This window comes from Cheilinus undulatus, linkage group 17 (genome assembly GCF_018320785.1).
Source record: "Cheilinus undulatus linkage group 17, ASM1832078v1, whole genome shotgun sequence".
NCBI classification, from domain to species: Eukaryota; Metazoa; Chordata; class Actinopteri; order Labriformes; family Labridae; genus Cheilinus; species Cheilinus undulatus.
The window spans coordinates 28,000,573-28,018,818 of NC_054881.1; the positions used below are offsets into that span (position 1 = coordinate 28,000,573).

The 18,246-nt window shown below is 40.2% G+C and overlaps 1 protein-coding gene across 1 annotated transcript in view; it reads left to right on the plus strand.

Annotated features, from left to right (window-relative positions):
• hdhd2 (haloacid dehalogenase-like hydrolase domain containing 2) overlaps window positions 1–18,246 on the plus strand; it is a 45,304-nt gene that overhangs the window by 5,205 nt on the left and 21,853 nt on the right. The window contains exons 3-4 of the mRNA XM_041810433.1: window positions 396–498; window positions 9,725–9,830. Of these exons, the coding sequence (XP_041666367.1) occupies window positions 396–498; window positions 9,725–9,830 (209 nt within the window). The remainder of the gene's footprint in view (window positions 1–395; window positions 499–9,724; window positions 9,831–18,246) is intronic.

The window sequence follows — 18,246 nt, forward strand, 5'->3', positions numbered from 1 at the left end:
GCTATCCAGCTGCTATACAAACTCAAAGCCATTCAAATATTTGCTATTTTGTTGTTGTTGTTAAAGCTTTCATTATCTCTTATAGTTGTTTTCCTCTTCCTCATCATTCAGCCAATGTTTTGTAAATTTTGCATAGTCTTTGTCTTCTTCTTTCACAAAATATAACAAAAGAGAATTAAGAAGGGGAAAAAAAGAACAGTACCCAAATGTTGAGTACAAAGGTATAAAATGTTCAGGAGTTAAAATGATAAGTTAATTTGAACTAATAAGTACAGTGGTTTGGCTTATTTGTTGGAGCAGACACCCAAAGTAACATTTATGCATTGCATAATGCATTGTTAAAATACATCTAAAATGAAGACCTAAATACATTATAATTGCTTCATTGGTTTCAGGTTACGGCATGCTTCTGTCGCTGTAAAGTTTGTGACCAACACAACAAAGGAAAGTAAGAGGAACTTAGTGGAACGACTGCAGCGTCTCAATTTCAACCTCCAGGTAAACACATCACAAGCCATATTAAATTTACTGCTGATGCTTTTAATGTAATGTAATGTTATGGAAACAGAAGCGGTACTACAGTTGCTAGAAAAAGTATGTGAACCCTTTGAGATTTCTTGGATTTCTGCATAAATTGGTCATCAAATGTGTTCTGATCTTCATCAAAGTCACAACAATAGACAAACACAGTCTGCTTAAACTAATACTGCACAAAAAATGATATGTTTTCATGTTTTTATTGAACAAAACATGTAAACATTCACAGTGCAGAGAAAGTATGTGAACCCCTAGGCTAATGACTGGTTGACCCTCCTTTGGCAGCAATAACCTCAACCAAATGTTTCCTGTAATTGCAGATCAGACCTGCACAACGGTCAGGAGGAATTTTGGACCATTCCTCTTTACAAAACTGTTTCAGTTCAGCAATATTCTGGGATGTCTGGTGTGAAACGCTCTCTTGAGGTCATGCCACAGCATCTCAATCGAGTTGAGGTCAGGACTCTGACTGGGCCACTCCAGAAGGCATATTTACTTCTTTTGAAGCCATTCTGTTGTTGATTTACTTCTATGCTTTTGGTCGTTGTCCTGTTGCATCACCCATCCTCTGTTGAGCTTCAGTTGATTGACAGATGGACTTAAGTTTTCCTGCAAAATGTCCTGATAGACTTGGGAATTCATTTTTCCATCAATGGCAGCAATCCGTCCAGGCCCTGAGGCAGCAAAGCAGCCCCAAACCATGATGCCCCCTCCACCATATTTCACAGTTGGGATGAGGTTTTGATGTTGGTGTGCTGTGCCTTTTTTTTCTCCACACATAGCATTGTGTGTTCCTTCCAAACAACTCAATTTTAGTTTCATCTGTCCAAAGAATATTTTGCCAGTAGTGCTGTGGAACATCCAGGTGCTCTTTTGCAAACTTCAAACGTGCAGCAGTGTTTTTTTTTTTTTTTTTTTTTGGACAGCAGTGGCTTCCTCGGTGGTGTCCTCCCATGAACTACATTCTTGTTTAATGTTTCACTTATTGTAGATTTGTCAACACAAATGTTAGCATGTGCCAGAGACTTCTGTAAGTCTTAAGATGACACTCTAGGATTCTTCTTCACCTCATTGAGCATTCTGTGCTGTGTTCTTGCAGTCATCTTTACAGGATGACCACGCCTAGGGAGAGTAGCAACAGTGCTGCACTTTCTCCATTTGTAGACAGTCTGTCTTACTGTGGACACATGAACATCAAGGCTTTTAGAGTTACTTTTGTAACCCTTTTCAGCTTCAGGCAAGTCAACAATTCTTGATCGTAGGTCTTCTGAGAGCTCTTTTGTGCCAGGCATGGTTCACATCAGGCAATGCTTCTTGAGAACAGCAAATTCAACACTGGTGTGTGTTTTTATAGGACAGGGCAGCTTTAACAAACACATCCAATCTCATCACATTGATTGGACTCCAGGTTGGCTGACTCCTGGCTCCAATTAGCTCTTGGAGAAGTCATTAGCTTTGGGGTTCACATACTTTTTCCACTCTGCACTGTGAATGTTTACATGTTTTGTTCTATAAAAACATGAAAACATATCATTTTTTTGTGCAGTAATAGTTTAAGCAGACTGTGTTTGTCTGTTGTTTTGACTTAGATGAAGATCGGAACACATTTGATGACCAATTTATGCAGAAATCCAAGAAATCCCAAAGGGTTCATATACTTTTTCTAGCAACTGTATATGAAATTAAACAGGTTTGCATCTCCTTCACAGAAATTCAGCGCTTTGCTCTTTCTTAAAGAAACAGTTATTTCTGAAAAGGTAGGGAAACTAGGTGGCACTCCAGAAATTAAAAGTCTCTGTATGTGTAGGCACATACAGGCACAGAGGTACAGTGCTTAACAAATTTATTAGACCACCAACCAAAGTAAGGTTTATGCCACAGCTGTCCTAAATTAACAGCACTGGTTAATACTAACCTGACATGTCAGATGGATTTGTTTCACACATCCATCTGGGAAAGCTTCAATAGGAAATGTTTGAGAAAAGGCAGAGGCTTTGAAAAAACTCGGAGTGTGATTGGGTGCACGTTCTGTCTGTCACATCTCTACGGGCCAATCAGAGCAACTAAATACGTGACGTAGCTGCTATCGAGCTGCGCGTGCGCAGCTACTGAGGAATAAGGCGAAAAAAAGTGGCTATGGACATGTAAGTACTTGACTTGTACTTTTTGAAAAGAAAACAACTCACTGCGGTTCTTTGTTCTTCTTTTAACAAAGAAATGTTGTCAAGGTCTGATAAAACTAGTGCTTTAGCAGCATCCACGCTAATCACTTCCTCCATAACTGCACCAGCTCTTGCTGCTGCTCGTTAACGTCACGACTCTTAGGCGCCTGAAAGTACTGCCCCTTGTTGCTGATTGGTCCTGTCACTTTCTAACCGGGCCCAAACGGTTCAGATGGGAGCTTTGCAAGATGGATTCGCCAGTGAAAAACAAGGGAACAGGCGTATCCATCTGCTTTGCAAGGCTAGGTTAATACACCAATATGTAGAAGCTCTTTAAACCGAAATGATATTTTTTATGCTAAAGTATAATTATTATTGTTATCCAGGAATTTTCAAATTTACTGATTTACAAAAAAAAAAGAAAAAAATTGTAAAGTACATTCATATTTTTTGATTAATATGTCAAATTTTAGTTATTTACTTGCATTCCTGAACAGAAAAATTTGTTATAGTGGTTGAATGTTATGCTTGATTAATTTCTGACTTCTCAGAGAAGCCCAATGAGCCGGCTCAAATTTTGGTTAAAAAAGGTGAATTCAGTTTGAAATTCCTCATTCCTGTTCAAAATGGTAAAACGTGGAGAGCTGACTGAAAATGAAAGAGTCCGCATTAAAGCACTTCATGATGCTGGATGGTCTCTGAGACAAATATGACAGGTGGTCTAATAGATTTGTTAAGCACTGTATGTGAGTTGTGCATGCAGCTGGACTAGCAGACGCTTAAACTCCCAAACTTTATTTAAACTCACTTTGGGTGATTAGCTACATAAAAAAATGACATCTTCACCCTCCCCCAATGCAGGGATTTTTGGTACATATCTTGAGTGTGTGTTTTGGATGCAGGTGACCAGGTTTTGAGATCCACTTTTTCCAACCCTTTCACAAAGTTTTGGATTTGTCTGCAGCTTTTGTAACATTCATCTCAAGGCTGTTCTATAACTGCTGCAAGATTATTCTCCCATAGTCACCAAATATAATATAGCCTGTTATAGAATGCACAAAATATGAAATGATGACAAACAGTATTACCTCTACTTTTGTGTTATTGTAATGTTGATGTTGTTTTTTCCATACATGACACTCCCATGTGCCTCATTGTAACAAGATATTGGTCTGCTCATGTCACTTCTCTCTGGCCAGGGCTGTTTTGTTTTTGATTATGAAGCTCATAAATGTCTTTGTAAATTTGACTACCACAGGGATTTTTGATGTAGAGATTGCTATAAAATTTCTGGGGTTGCAAGATGGTTGTGAAGAAAACCATAAATGACAGATGTACAGATATGACATTTAAACTGCACTTGTTAAAAAGGGGGCACCACCCACATTAAATATGGAATAACCACATTTAACCTTAAAATGTGTATCAGTCTCGTGCCTCCGCTTGTGAATTTCCCAGGGACGACATTCTCAAATGATGCTTTCTGGACAAATGACTGAAGTTTTGAAGATTTATTATGAATAGGATTACAATGTATAAATCATGCAAATAATAGAATTATAGAATATAGAATAGAATTATAATGTTGAAAAAGAAACAGGAAATAAATAACTGTAACAATAAGAGATAATAATAATCTGATTTGATGAAGGGTGAATATGATCTGAAATCGAGTAAAAATAATTTAACGGTAAGTTTGGAAAATTATTTCTGAAAATGAGTCTGATTTAATTAATGGCTTTTAATGGAACCGAGTGAAACACATCAACCCTAGAGGAGAAATTAGACCAGTATCAACTACTTTGATGTAGCGGGATGGAGTCCTGAAGATGAGCCATCTAGATGAAAGAGGAGAGTCCTGAGCTACCGCCAAGATCAGCTGACTCGAACCTTTGTTCTGGTTGATGAAGAGCTAATGGGCTCTGCAGGGTTGAATGGCACCTAGTGGATCAGGCCAGATGAAGGTCAGACACAGCAGCAATTTCCTCTCCACTGATTTGGGCTGATTCGTCCGGTTCCAGAAAAAAAAAAAAAAAAACATTCAATTTGCCCGAATAACCATCAATAATAATGTCTCTGGCCAGCTGACACCAGGGCCGGAGTGGGATTCATTTTCAGCCATGGAGTTGCATGCTGCAGCTGAAGAGGTGATGTTTAATATTTCATGTTACACAGCTAGTGATTGCCTTGAGTGTAGGCTACTTATGTTGTGTACTTGTACATAGCTGTGTAGGCTATAAAATCATACCATTCATTGATTTGATTCTTTGATTTGATTCATAAACTTTGATGGTGGTTTGCACAATTTATGCTATGTTATATGTTGAACACCTGGTTCTGCTAGCATACCTGTGTCATCTCTCTCCACCTGGCATTTTTACATCGAGCTGTAAGCTCGTGATAACAAAAATAAAAAGTATCAAAAAGATTTTGCCCGCTGTGACAAAGCCGAAATAATACAAAAACAACTAGAGAACCAGCTGGATCTAAATAGTGTTGATGAAGACTCTGGGAGGCCAAAAGCTTGGAGATGATGAGAACTTTGGAAGAATAAAAGAAAAAGCTACAGGCCAAAAAAATGAAACTCCAACTAATAGCAAAAGACAGAACTAAAGTAAACAAAAAGAGGACAGAAGAGACGTAAGAGAAGAGATGAACAGAGAGAAGAAGAGAGTAAAGAGCTAAAGAGACAAAGAGTGTTGAAGAGAAAAGAGCTAAGAGGACTAAGAGACGTGTGCTTGAATGCATTGCTTTTTCTAATGTAGAGAGAGGGATAGGTTTTTTCTGCTCCTCCCAGAAATAAGAATATCATATTTCAATCCCACCCTTCATCAGATGATAATTATCTAAGTCCATAAAAAGAACTATTTTATATCAAGTAGAAAAAGAAGGCTTTACAGAAATAAACATATCTCAGTTTATGGGTTATCTCAATCATCTCAATTGTAGTTAACTTTAAAAACTAATATGATTATGTCACCAATAGATATAGCTATATCAGGCAAATAGGAATAGCATAAGCGGTTATGTAATGCTATAATCTTATAACATAAAGTTGCATTCAACGCAGTCAAACAGGGATAACAACATCAATCAAACATATAAAGTATTTGGGACCATAACATTAGATGTTGAAAGGGATACCCACATAGAAAGATGTAATAACCAAAAACGGACAGTAGATGGTACTGTTGGTGCATGGAAGATTTTGATTAAAAAATCTTTGTACGTTATTAGAACAAGAAACACACTCTTGTATTCCATTTTCTCATCCAAATATGAAAGTTAAGCAGGACATTTACTTTGGTATTTATGAGCAACATCTGTTTTTTGATGTGTCCAGTGAGAGAAGGCATTAGCAAATCAAAGAGCATTTACAAAAGTTTATGATCCAGGGGTTCAAAGATGTGAATTGCAGTGTTGGTTTTAGCAGTTTTGACAAACAAGTCAAGGGCACGGCAATAATCCTTAATATGAGACGACCAATGAGATGTCACCAGTTTTAGGGTGTGATTGTCTTTTGGGACCGGCTTTTTCTCAGAGGTGTTGAACTGGCTCCTCTGGTACTCAAGCTGGCCCCACACAGGAAAGGAAAGTCCCCCCCTTTTAGATAAGCAAAACAGAGACAGATTAAAGAATTAATAGCATCTTTAGTATCTTTAGTTACATTTTAGTCATTTTCCCTCTTACAAATTAAAGCCTAGTATTAGTCAAAGAAAACCAAAAAAAAAAAATTGTTCACTCTTTAAGGCGGCCTTACACCTAACAACTTTTCCTCATTTCAAAGGCGCAGACAAAATGCCAAAGTCAGAGTGAAATCATGGGAGTCTTGCTGAAGTTGCATCTCACTCTTGTTGTCTCAGTCATTGGGTGTGAGGTGGTCAAAAGACTCGATTTTAGCAGTTTTAGGGTGGTCTTTCTTCAGTCTTGGTGTTACAATAATATCAAACACATTTGATATTGTTGTCAATCTTAAGCCTCATCATATGCATATTGTGTTTCTCAGTAAGGTGACTGTCGTCCACGACCAGTGGGAGCAGGTGTTGTGCTTAAGCACATTAATTCACTTCATTCTCCAAAATGTGAATGTGAGCGTAGATCAATCTGGAGCTGCTTAATGTCCAGTTATAACTCAAGAGATTGAAAAACTTTTCTGCTCAGAACGGCAGTCAGACCTCTTCACCTGTGGTTTAGTGTGCCTTGTTTGTCAGTTCATTCCAGGCTGACTTGACAGGTACTGGAATCCACCACTGAGATTTTCAAAATAAAAGCCTGATCAGTTTGTTTCCATGGTGAGACGACCCGCGTTTTCATACGGTACTTTTATTCTGAAGTGTTTCTGGGATAGTTCCTTGGTTGTTTCAGTAACATGCAAAGTTGCTTTGTTGTTTAACTTGTTTTGTCTCACTCAATCACTACTCAAATAATCAAAAACATTTGATTATAGGAACATTTGATTATAAGAGATATCAACTCAAATGCCATCTGCATCTTCTACATCTTGTTCTCCATTCAGAAATTGTTGTTGTGAATATCCACCAGATACATGATGGGAAATAATCTGAAAAGGAATCGTTATGCTAGTCTGGTAGTTAGTGACCCACAGTCTTTGCAAAATCTTAGTTTAAGACTAAAAACTCAATGGCTTGCCGACAGAGTTTTAGCAAAGACCTCTGGTGTAAGGCCGGCATAACTTAATAAAAATTCCCTATATTTTAGCCTGTACTTTTTCAAGACACTTACATTAATGTACTACTAATATTTTAATTGATTTGAAATGTATAATGAAAATACTGGCACAGGATCACCAAATCTGGATTGTTTCCTTATTTTGAAAAACTGGGCCCAAGTAATCAGCTTGTGCTTTTGCTAACCACGTTTAAGGGGATCTGTACTGTGCCTGGGTATGTTTCAGCCTACGTTTGACCAGTGTGAGTACAAGTGCCTGGGCGTGGCATGCCTCATGGCCCCAGCACCGACCACAAGGACGTGGTGGGTCTAGGCACAGTACGAATGCAGTACGAAAGAAGGAGCAGTAGCGCAGGAATGTGACGTAATGTGAGATAACAACACAGCGCACACCAGGCAGCAGCTGTATACTTAAAAGACACACTGTCCTAAAGAGAGAGGCTGATAGAGAGGGCAAGATTTTTCTAGAGAGGAGAGTCCAGTATATTTTTTTCTAATTTTGTTTTAACAGGTTCCAAAGTTTTTATCAGAGCTGAAGAATTTAACCATCTTACAGCTCCACTATCAACTCTCATCTTAATGTCCAGTCCATATTTTGACCAGTTTCTTGCAAAGTCAGGCTTTATCAAATGTGAGAGGTTTTTTTTTTGTTTTGTTTTGTTTTGTTTTGTGAAATAAAGCTTCTTCCCTTGATTGAGCCACAAACAGCAGCTCGCAGGATAACAAATGCCTTTCATCCTCAGTAATCTGAGGGAAGCTACTGAAAGGAGCAGTAGCTTTTCCTCCAGTATTTCTCCACTGCAGCATAAGGTGTATCAGTTCTGCAACTTTGCTGCATCAACTTTGGTCTTGTACTGCTCTGGCCTGTTGATAGGCCCGCTCCAGGCCAATGCCCCATCTCTCCAGGTATCTTCCCAGCTGACCCCTCCACGATGCACACAGCTGCCCCTGATGTCATCCCATTGAGTCCTTGGCACTAAGTATGCAGTGAGCTGGATCAAGCCTGGGAAAGTACAGCAGGTGCTCATGGAAGCACAGCTGCCACTCCCATATCCAGCAATTGACCCTTCCCATCCCCACTCTCCTGAACACATCAGCCTTAGAAACAGACGTGTGGCAAAGGGAAGTCTTCACAAAGGAGGCCAGCCTGTGCCTCTGGCCATCACTCAGCGTTCAAGCTGCACATGAGTAGAGTGAGACCTGGAGGATATGCAGACAAAGGACTTTGACTTTCCTCCACATGCTCAGATACTGGGAGCGCCATACCGCTTTGCTCATTTAACCCATCACCCCAGTCTGCTGAGTCTGCAATCGATCTCAGCCTTACAGTTAACAGATCGATGAAATTAAGAGCCCCCACAAGGACATATACAAGAATCACAGCATCATCAGCAAAGTCCAGATAGGTGATATGGACATCACCAAATGGCACTCCACAGTTTGTTGCCTCTGTTACCTGCCCCATTATCCAGTCCATACAGGCACTAAAGGAGCTAAGACACCCCTACCTCACCCCAGAATCAACTGGGAAGTAGTCAAAGATGGAGCCACCACAATATTCTGTACCAGAATATAGGGCAGACATCAGCTAGATGACTAAACATGGGATCCCAGAGAGCTCCAGAATCCTCCAGAGTGCTTCCCTGCTCACTCATGAAGTCAACATAGGCTACAAGCAACCCTGTATTGAATTCCTGAAAGTGCTCAGTGAGGATCCAAAGTTCCAGGGTGTGGTCTACCTCTTAAATATAAAGCCTGACTGTTCAGGCCACTGGTGCTGGAGCAGCGGATTGTGGATGCTGTTCAGAAGTATCAGTATAGGGACCTTGCCCCGTACTGAGAAAAGTATATTATCCCTGTAGTTGTACTGTCTTGCACATTCAGTGCAAGACCACAGTGTCCGAACAGTGTCCGTAGGTAGGCATGATGCCTGTTATGCAGGCATCATGCCTAGTATGTAGATACTCTCTTCTCCAACACGGAGAGAATGCAGCTGCTTTGAATCGGCAGCAACTGGAATACCTGACCTGAAGTCGGCCCCAGAGAGACTGGATCTTGAGAGTTATCTAGTGTTCCGAGAGTGGTTAGGGGCCAAGCCACAATGTCTGGCTCCCGAAGGTAACCGACATCCAATCTGATTTGACCCTAGTTAGCTGATTTCAGGAACTTTGTAGTCCCTGAGCAATCTCCAACGTCACTCCTACAAATTAAAGACCTGTGTGTGGAGGGGTGTGTGTGGATGGGGTGGGTGTGTGTGTGTGTGGGTGTGTGTGTGGGGGGGGGGATGTTTTGACTGTAGGAGTGCTTAGTTTTTAAAAATTATCTTCACTCCATAGGAACAGGACATCTTCACTTCCCTAAGTGCTGCAAGGAGTTTGTTAGTGCAGAAACAACACAGACCACTTTTGCTGGTGGAGGACAGTGCACTGGAAGACTTTGCTGGTATGTAGCTGTCTTTGTGTTTTTCTGTACTTCAGATGGTGAATGGGCTGTTTTCAACTTTTCTCTTTTAGATTTTGCATGAGTTTAAAACAAATGAAATGCCCCTGACAACAAGTAGCTCTTTTATATTCTTAACTGGCAATAGTAGGCAAAAAGGGAACCTTCATGTATGGAAATCATATGAGCTACATACAGGTGCATCTCAGTAAATTAGAATATTGTTAAAAAGTTGATTTATTTCAGTAATTCAATTCAAAAAGGTGGAACTCATATATTATATAGACTCATTATACACACAGACTGATATATTTCAAGTGCTTTTTTATGGCTTACAGCTAATGAAAACCCAAAAATTACTATCTCAAAAGTTTGAGTATTGTGGAAAAAGTTCAATATTGGAGACTCATGGGGACACACTCTAATCAACTAATTAACCCAGACTAGGGCTGTTAAAATTAACGCGTTAATGCGGATGTGGATGGATTCCATCATCATGATTAATCGGATTAAAATTTTTAACGCAATTAACCCATCTACAGCGCAAAATCCCTGAAACGTCTGGCAACGCATTTCGGGCAGTTTGTCCAAGAAGCGTTACCATCGAGCATGCTGCCGCTCGTGCAAATGGGCCATTGATCCGGTAGTGACCAACCAACACGATATAGAAGACGCTAAACAGCACATTGGCCCTCTTGATGGGAAATTCGGGTACAAAAAAACCCAAAGACGGAACACTCAACTGACGTAAAGTATTATGCACATTCTGCAGGAAGGAGTTTTTTCTTTTTTTCTTTAAAATATCACATTAACGTGAAGCATACGTTTGTCGGGGATTCTGCTATCACTTTGGCTAACGCATCGCCAAGCTTGCAAAATGAAATGCAATTAATATAGATTAAAAATGAATGTTATTTAATCATGATTAATCGAAATTAATCCACAGCAACCCTGTGATTAATCTGATTAAAAATTTTAATCGTTTGACAGCACTACTCAAGACACCAGCAAATGTTTCCTGAGCCTTTAAATGGTCTCTCAGTCTTGATCAGTAGCCTACAAAATCATGGGAAAGACTGCTCACTTGACAGATGTCTAGAAGATGATCACTGACACCCTGAACAAGGAGGGACAGACACAAAAGGTCATTGCTAAAGAAGCTGGCTGATCACAGAGTGCTGTATCTAAGCGCATAAATGGACAGTTGAATGGAAGGAGAAAATGTGAAACAAAAGGTGCATAAGCAACAGGGATAACTGCAGCCTTGAAAGGACTGTGAAACAAAGCCCATTCAAGAATTTGGGGGAGCTTCACAAGGAGTGGACCTCAGCTTGAGTCAGTGCTTCAAGAGCCACCACGCACAGACATATTCAGGACGTGGGCTACAACTGTCACATTCCTGTCTACAAGTCACTCTTGAACCAGAGACAACATCAGAGGCATCTTACCTGTGCTAAGGCCAAAAAGGACTGGACTGTTGCTCAGTGGTCCATTATAAAGTAATCTTCCATAAATAGTCCAAAACTTAGATGAAGACACAGGAGACTCAGATGGCCTAAGTTCAGCTGTGTACTTAGTTCACCCTTTTATGCCTTTTTGTCAACCTTAACCTTGATCATAACTCAAAATATGATCCTGCAGACTCCACTGATGGACATGATATGCTAAGGGGAGCCAGAATGTCTCTGTCTTAGGTTCACAGACACCCAAGCTGTGAGGAAACAACCTTGACTGTAGGAACAAACCGCATTTTATCTAACTCAAGAATGTGAGTTGACTATCAACCCAGGAGGAGAGGAGAGACACCTAGTCTCCACTCCTGACCTTAGCCATGAAGTAGAATGTATATTTGAAATATAAGGAATATTGGAAATTTCCATAACAGTCCAAAGTTTTACTTCAGGAATCCGAAGTCTGGAGGAGGAGAGGGAAGGCAACCAATCCAAGTAGCTTGAGATCCAGTGTAAAGTTTGCACTGTCAGTGATGGTTTGGGGAGCCATGTCATCTGCTCATGTTGGTCCACTGTGTTTTATCAGGTCCAAGGTCAGTGCTGTCATCTACCAGGAAGTTTTAGAGCACTTCATGAGCATGAAGTGCTGACCAGCTTTATGAAGATGCTGATTTAATTTTTCAGCAGGACTTGGCACCTGCTAACACTGCCAAAAGGACCAATACCTGGTTTATAGACCATTTTATCCCTGTGCTTGATTGGCCACCAAACTGGCTTGACCTAAACCCCATAGAGAATTTATGGGGTATTGTGAAGAGGAAGATAGGAGACACAAGACCCAATAACACAGACAAGGGCTGCGTCTCACTTTCACTAATGTATGGCTTGGCTCTTTGGCGTGAGTCTTTTTCTTGAGTCGTAGTCCCGCCCACCAGAGACTCATTGAGAGACTGGAGGAATCCACGGGAGGACTGAAGCTACAAGACCGATGTTTTACGGTCCATGGGTTGTCCTTCACTCTGCAGCGTCACGTGAAGCAACGTCAGTTTATGATGACCGTGCCGGCTGATCACCAATCAGCTGTCAGGAGGCATTAACAGCTGAGTCTGCATAAATTTGTACTGTATTTACTCTAAACAAATATCCACATTTACAGTGTTTGGTCTCAGTGTGGGATCAGAAAACACCTACATGAAGAGAAACCTGCAGTATATAAAAAACATGCAGACTCTTTCTACCAGCAAATGCTATATTATAAAATTATTTGTTATCCCAATTATTCAGTGTGAAGGCTAATGATCAAACCTGATGCTCACTAATGATCAGACTGATAGAAACTTTATTGGTCCTGTGATGATTTAAAACTTGTTTCTTCCTGACAGATAGACTGCTGCTCTGTCAGACTTTAATTCTTTTCATAATCTAATAAACAGAAATAACTGACTACTTCAATTTCCTACGACTATCTTCTGTCTAAATTAAGGCTACGACGGACCGAATGTAGAAAAAAAACATCTAAATGATGTCGGTGTTTGGTGGGAAAGGGAAGATTTATATCTGAATCTTTTGATTTTTCTTTTCATTTTCTCCTGTAGAGTGAGCGTGAACAAGAGGAAGAGGGAGTGAGGCTGCAAGCATGCAAAACGGGAAGAGAGAGAGAGCAACTGAGCCAGGCAGAGCAGAAAGAGGAGCTGTGAGCTGACAGTCCAGTGATTTGTTTATTTGTTGGAGCAGCTTTCCAGACTTTCAGGGCTCATGCCTCATATTCATTTGGTTTTACTGCCAAAGTAATGGCAAGCTCTGGAAATTAATGAGGGGGATCACCTTCTGTTTCTGTGAAACTGTGAGTGTTGCAAACCCACATACCCCAACGGGCAGCACGCTCTGTTGCTGGCACTCAACGGTTGCCATACACCCGTGGTCGCAGTACATCCTGACGTGCAACCCGTTGCACGTTGGGATCCCGTTGCACGTCAGGATGTGCAGCGACTGCGGGTGTGCGGCAACTGTCGAGCGCCAACAACAAGGTGCGCTGTTTCCGTGGGGTTTGTGGGTTTTGCAATGCTCACAGTTTCACAGAAACAGAGGGGGATCCTCCTCATTAATTTCCAGGGCTTGCCGTTACTTTGGTCATAAAACCAAATGAGCATGGGGCATGAACCCTGAAAATTTTTAATGCAACTCCAAAAAATGCTCTGCTTGGCTCAGTTGCTCTCTCTCTCTTCCTGTTTTGCACGCTTGCAGCCTCACTCCCTCTTCCTCTTGTTCACGCTCACTCCACAGGAGAAAAATGACTGAGTGGCTGAAAGCATTAACTGTTCTCAGATTGCTGCAATCATCAGCATGGAAGATAGAGGAGAAAATACAGAAATATAGATGTTTACAAGTTTGTTTCATTATTATCTTCAATGCTTTGATATCTCCTCTGTGTTTGTTATTTTACCATGTATTTATGGATAAACGGACAGATACAAACTGTACTTTACTGCAAACCAAGCACCCTCAGTATTTTTTTATTCGTGTCTGCGACACAAGCTGAGACTCCTCAGATTCCAACAGTATCCTTCTTGTCACTCTGGGATCAAAACTCAAGGGATATACAGAAGACAACCAGACCAAGCAAAAACCCCATTCCCCAATCAGGAAAATAAATTTCATCCTAAGTATAAAGTTTTTTTGGTTGTTGTTATTAAAGGTTGTCCCAGTCAAATAAAACCACTTCTAAGTGATACTACAATGTCTTCCCATCATATTGACACAGCACCAGGCACAGCTGCAAAAAGTGGTCTTTGCTGCCATCTAGTGGGTAACTGAAGGTTTTGACCTTTGTCTTAACAAGTAAGTTGCTCTAAATCATTTTTTTTAAGATAATTTTTCCATTCTTTTAGTTAGTTAGAGGTACAGATGTGTGCAAGTTTGTTTCATTATTTTATTATTCAGTGCTTTTACATCTCATCTCAATTTGGCAATTTACCTTATATTCGTGGATAAATTGAAGTATACTTTATAATGTGTTGTTTGCTTTTTGGACCCTGTCCTTAATTGTGTTGCAATACTGTGTATCGTGAAAAAATGGCAGCATAGCCTTGATTTTGTTTCCATTAAGAGAGGACCGAGATTTGAACATTTCAGCATGAAAAATGACAAAAATAGACTTGTTTTTGTTTTACAATTTGGGTCCAAGAGGCTTCTTAAAGGTCCTGAGATGACAGATATGCTGAAGCATTTTCAAACGCCTAGGTAATATGCACTGCGGGGGCTAATGTTTTGAAAAATTGTAGGGGGCACCAATGAGCGAATACTCCATGCCCACCCAAAACACAAAAGGCAGTCATCTGGCCAGCCCACTGTGAATAATGGTGCCAGGTTTCACGACTCCACAAGTTTTCTAAGCCCAGGATAATTAGGGCCCAAGCACCGAGTGATGCGAGGACCTAATTGTAATTGCTCGGATTATTTTTATTTTTATTTGCCGTCATTGCATGGACTTTTGAGGCCCTTAACATTTCTGAATTCGCAGGAAACTTTGCACGTACATCCGGTCTCGCGAAAATTTCAATATTTTTTGGGTCTCCAACATGAAAATTCAGAATTGCAAAAATAGCGCCCCCTAACAGTTTTCAAAGTTAAAGCCCCCTCCTTTGACTTTGTCCTAGATTCATCAAATTTTGTGCGCAGGTGCGGCTTGGGGAGATCTACAAAAAGCCTCTTGGGCCCACACTCTATCTCCAACAGGAAATCCGCCATTTTGAATAAATATTCAAAAAAGGGGCTGTTTTTGGCCTTTACCAGGGGTCATAACTGAACGAACTCGTCCGAGGGATTTCATCCGATCGACTTGTACTTTGGCACAAAGCTACATGAGACATGGCTGATGAAAAGGTATTCAGGGTTTTCTCATTAGTCGAAAGGTGTGGCCATGGCAAGCCCTCAATTTGCATATGATTCTGGTAAACAGGTAGTAGTTTATAACACAGCCTTGCATTGTCCGATTGGACTCATATTGCTCAGGTATATTGGCAGTGATTGCCTGCATCCATTCATATGGTCAGATTTTTTACAGATCAAAGCGCCACCTAGTGGTGACAGGAAATGTCAAGGTTTATTGTGCAAGCTACAGTTGAAAAACTATCCAAGATATCCACTTCAAATTTGTGTCAGGATGGACTAAAGAAGTGGGTTTAGCTTTGTGAAAAATAAAATTGACTTTTTGTCAGAGGGCGTGGCCCCTATGGGGCGACAAAGTCAAGAGTCACCATTTTGTCTTATCAAAAATATTTAAACAATCATAACTCTAGTATACATGGTCATATCTGAGACAGATTTCATGTGCTTGATAACAGTCCAGGCCAGAACACATCCAAACTTGAAATTTTGAAAAATTGTACAGCGCCACCCTCTGGCAACAGAAAGTCACTACTCCTGAATTTCACATGGCAGAACCTACATGGTTGGGCAGATCATTCTGAAAATCACTCAGGCTGTTCCCAAGGAGTTGGCCCTGCACATATACAATGGTCAAATGTTTACGTTAAAGTGTGTGGCCATGGCGATTTTTTATTCGCCATGAAAGAGCAAGTAGATTTTTCAAATGGTTATAAGAAATGTAGAGCGATGAAATTTGCCAAGAAAAATCTCATTGGCATGCTGACACAATCGATAATCATTTTGTAGGTGGGTGTGGCCTGTTGGTTCAATGGCGCCCCCTACAAATTTTCAAAAATTCGGCCCCCCGAGCAGGTTAAACCCAGGCTTATGAATTTCGGTGTGCATATATGTTATCATCAGTCCTACAAAAAAGTTGTCTGGTCCCATGCCAAAATCTCAACAGGAAGTCCACTAGCCTCATTGGATGAAACAGGAAGTAGAATTCTCAGGGGCTTGTGATATGTGTAGAGCAATAAAACTTGGCAAAAACATTCTCATGAGCATGCTGAGATAATTGATGTGATGTTTTTAGGTGGGCATGGCCTATTGGCTCAATGGCGCCCCCTACAACGTTTCAAAAGTTCAGCCCCCTCACCTGGTTTGACCTAGGATTTTCGAACAATTGTGGGCAGATGTGTCATGTCAGGCCGCACAAAAAGTCCTCTTGGACCGATATCCTAAGTCAAACAGGAAGTTGGCCATTTTGAATTTTTTGGTGAAACAAGACATATTTTTGGGGTTGTATTTGAAAGAACTCGTCCTAGGGCGTTCATCCAAACTACTTCATCTTTGGTAGAGAGCAAGAAGATATGTCTTCGGTTAAAAGTTATTCGGGGTTCTCTCATTAGTCGAAAGGTGTGGCCATGGCGGCCACTTAAATTGAAATGCTTCATCATGTGATAAAAGTGGCTGATGCTCACTAAAAAATTTTCATTTATTATCAAGATTGGCCAAATCCTGCTGAAATTAGCCCAGAGACATCCTTCAAGGTAGTTATTACTCAGATTTGAAGGTCAAGAGTCCTTACCTAAAATGGTGTGGCGGTGAGAATTTTTCATGCGACATTTAACAGGAAGTAGAATTATCTAGTGCTTACAAAACTTGTAAAGCCATGAAACTTGGTAGGAAAATACTCACTAGCAAAACAAGATCATTGATAGGATGAGTGTTGGGTGTGCGTGGCTTTTTTGGCTTAGTGGCGCCCCCTACAATTTTTTGAAAATTCAGCCCCTGCAGCAGGTTTAACCTAGGATTTTGAACATTCTTGAGCTTATACATCATTTTAAGTTCTGCAAAAAAGCCTCTTGGACCCATGCTGTCCGACATAAAGGAAATCCGTCATTTTGATTTTCGTGGTCAAAAAGCAGCATATGGCAGACATCACAATTTTCAAAATTCCTTTTGAGGAATTCATCCAAACACTTTTATGTTAAGGATATTGTAAGAAGACATGTCATAGTTAAAATTTTCATTAGAAATTTTTCATTAATGTAAGGGGCGTGGCCTTGGTGAATTTTTCTTCCCCATGAACAGGAAGTAGAATTATCCTGGGCTTAGAAAATGTGTAAAGCCATGAAAATTGGCAGAAAAATACCAAACTATGAAATGAGATGATTGATAGGATGATTGTTGATGGGTGTGGCTTATTGGCTCAGTGGTGCCCCCTACAATATTTGAAAAATTCAGCCCCTGCAGCAGGTTTAACCAAATATTTTGAAAACTCTTGAGCTTATACATCATTTTAAGTTTTGCAAAAAAGCCTTGTGGACCCATGCCGCAAAACAATCAGGAAGTCCACCATTTTGATTTTTGTGGTCAAAAAGCAGCACACTGCAGACTTCACAATTTTTAAAAATTCCTCTTGAGAAATCATCCAAACACCATCATGTTAGGGATATTGTAAGAAGACATGTCATAGTTAAAATTTTCATTAGAAATTTTTCATTACTCAAAGGGGCGTGGCCATGGAGAATTTTTCTTCCCCATGAAAAGGAAGTAGAATTATCCTAGGCTTACAAAACTTACGAAGCCATGAAACTTGGCAGAAAAATACCAAATTAGGAAATGAGAAGATTGATAGGATGATTGTTGGTGGGCGTGGCTATTTGGCTCAGTGGTGTCCCCTACAACATTTCAAAAAATCTGCCCCTGCAGTTCATATTACCTAGGTGTTTGAAAATGCTTCAGTATATTTTTCATCTCAGGATCTCTTAGACCCAAATTGTAAAACAAAAGCAAGTCTATTTTTGTCATTTTCTATGTTGAAATGTTTAAAACTCTGTTCTCTCTTAATGGAACCGAAATTAAGGCTATGCTGCCATCTTTTGATGATACACAGCATTGCACCATATTTAAGGACAGGGTCCAAACAGCAAACAACACATTACAAAGTATACTTCTGTCTATCCATGAATATAAGGTAAATTGCCCAAATGAGATGATATAAAAGCACTGAATAAAATAATAAAACAAACATGTATGCATCTGTACCTCTGTTTTTTATGCATCTATATCTGTTTATTTTACATATCTGTCACTGT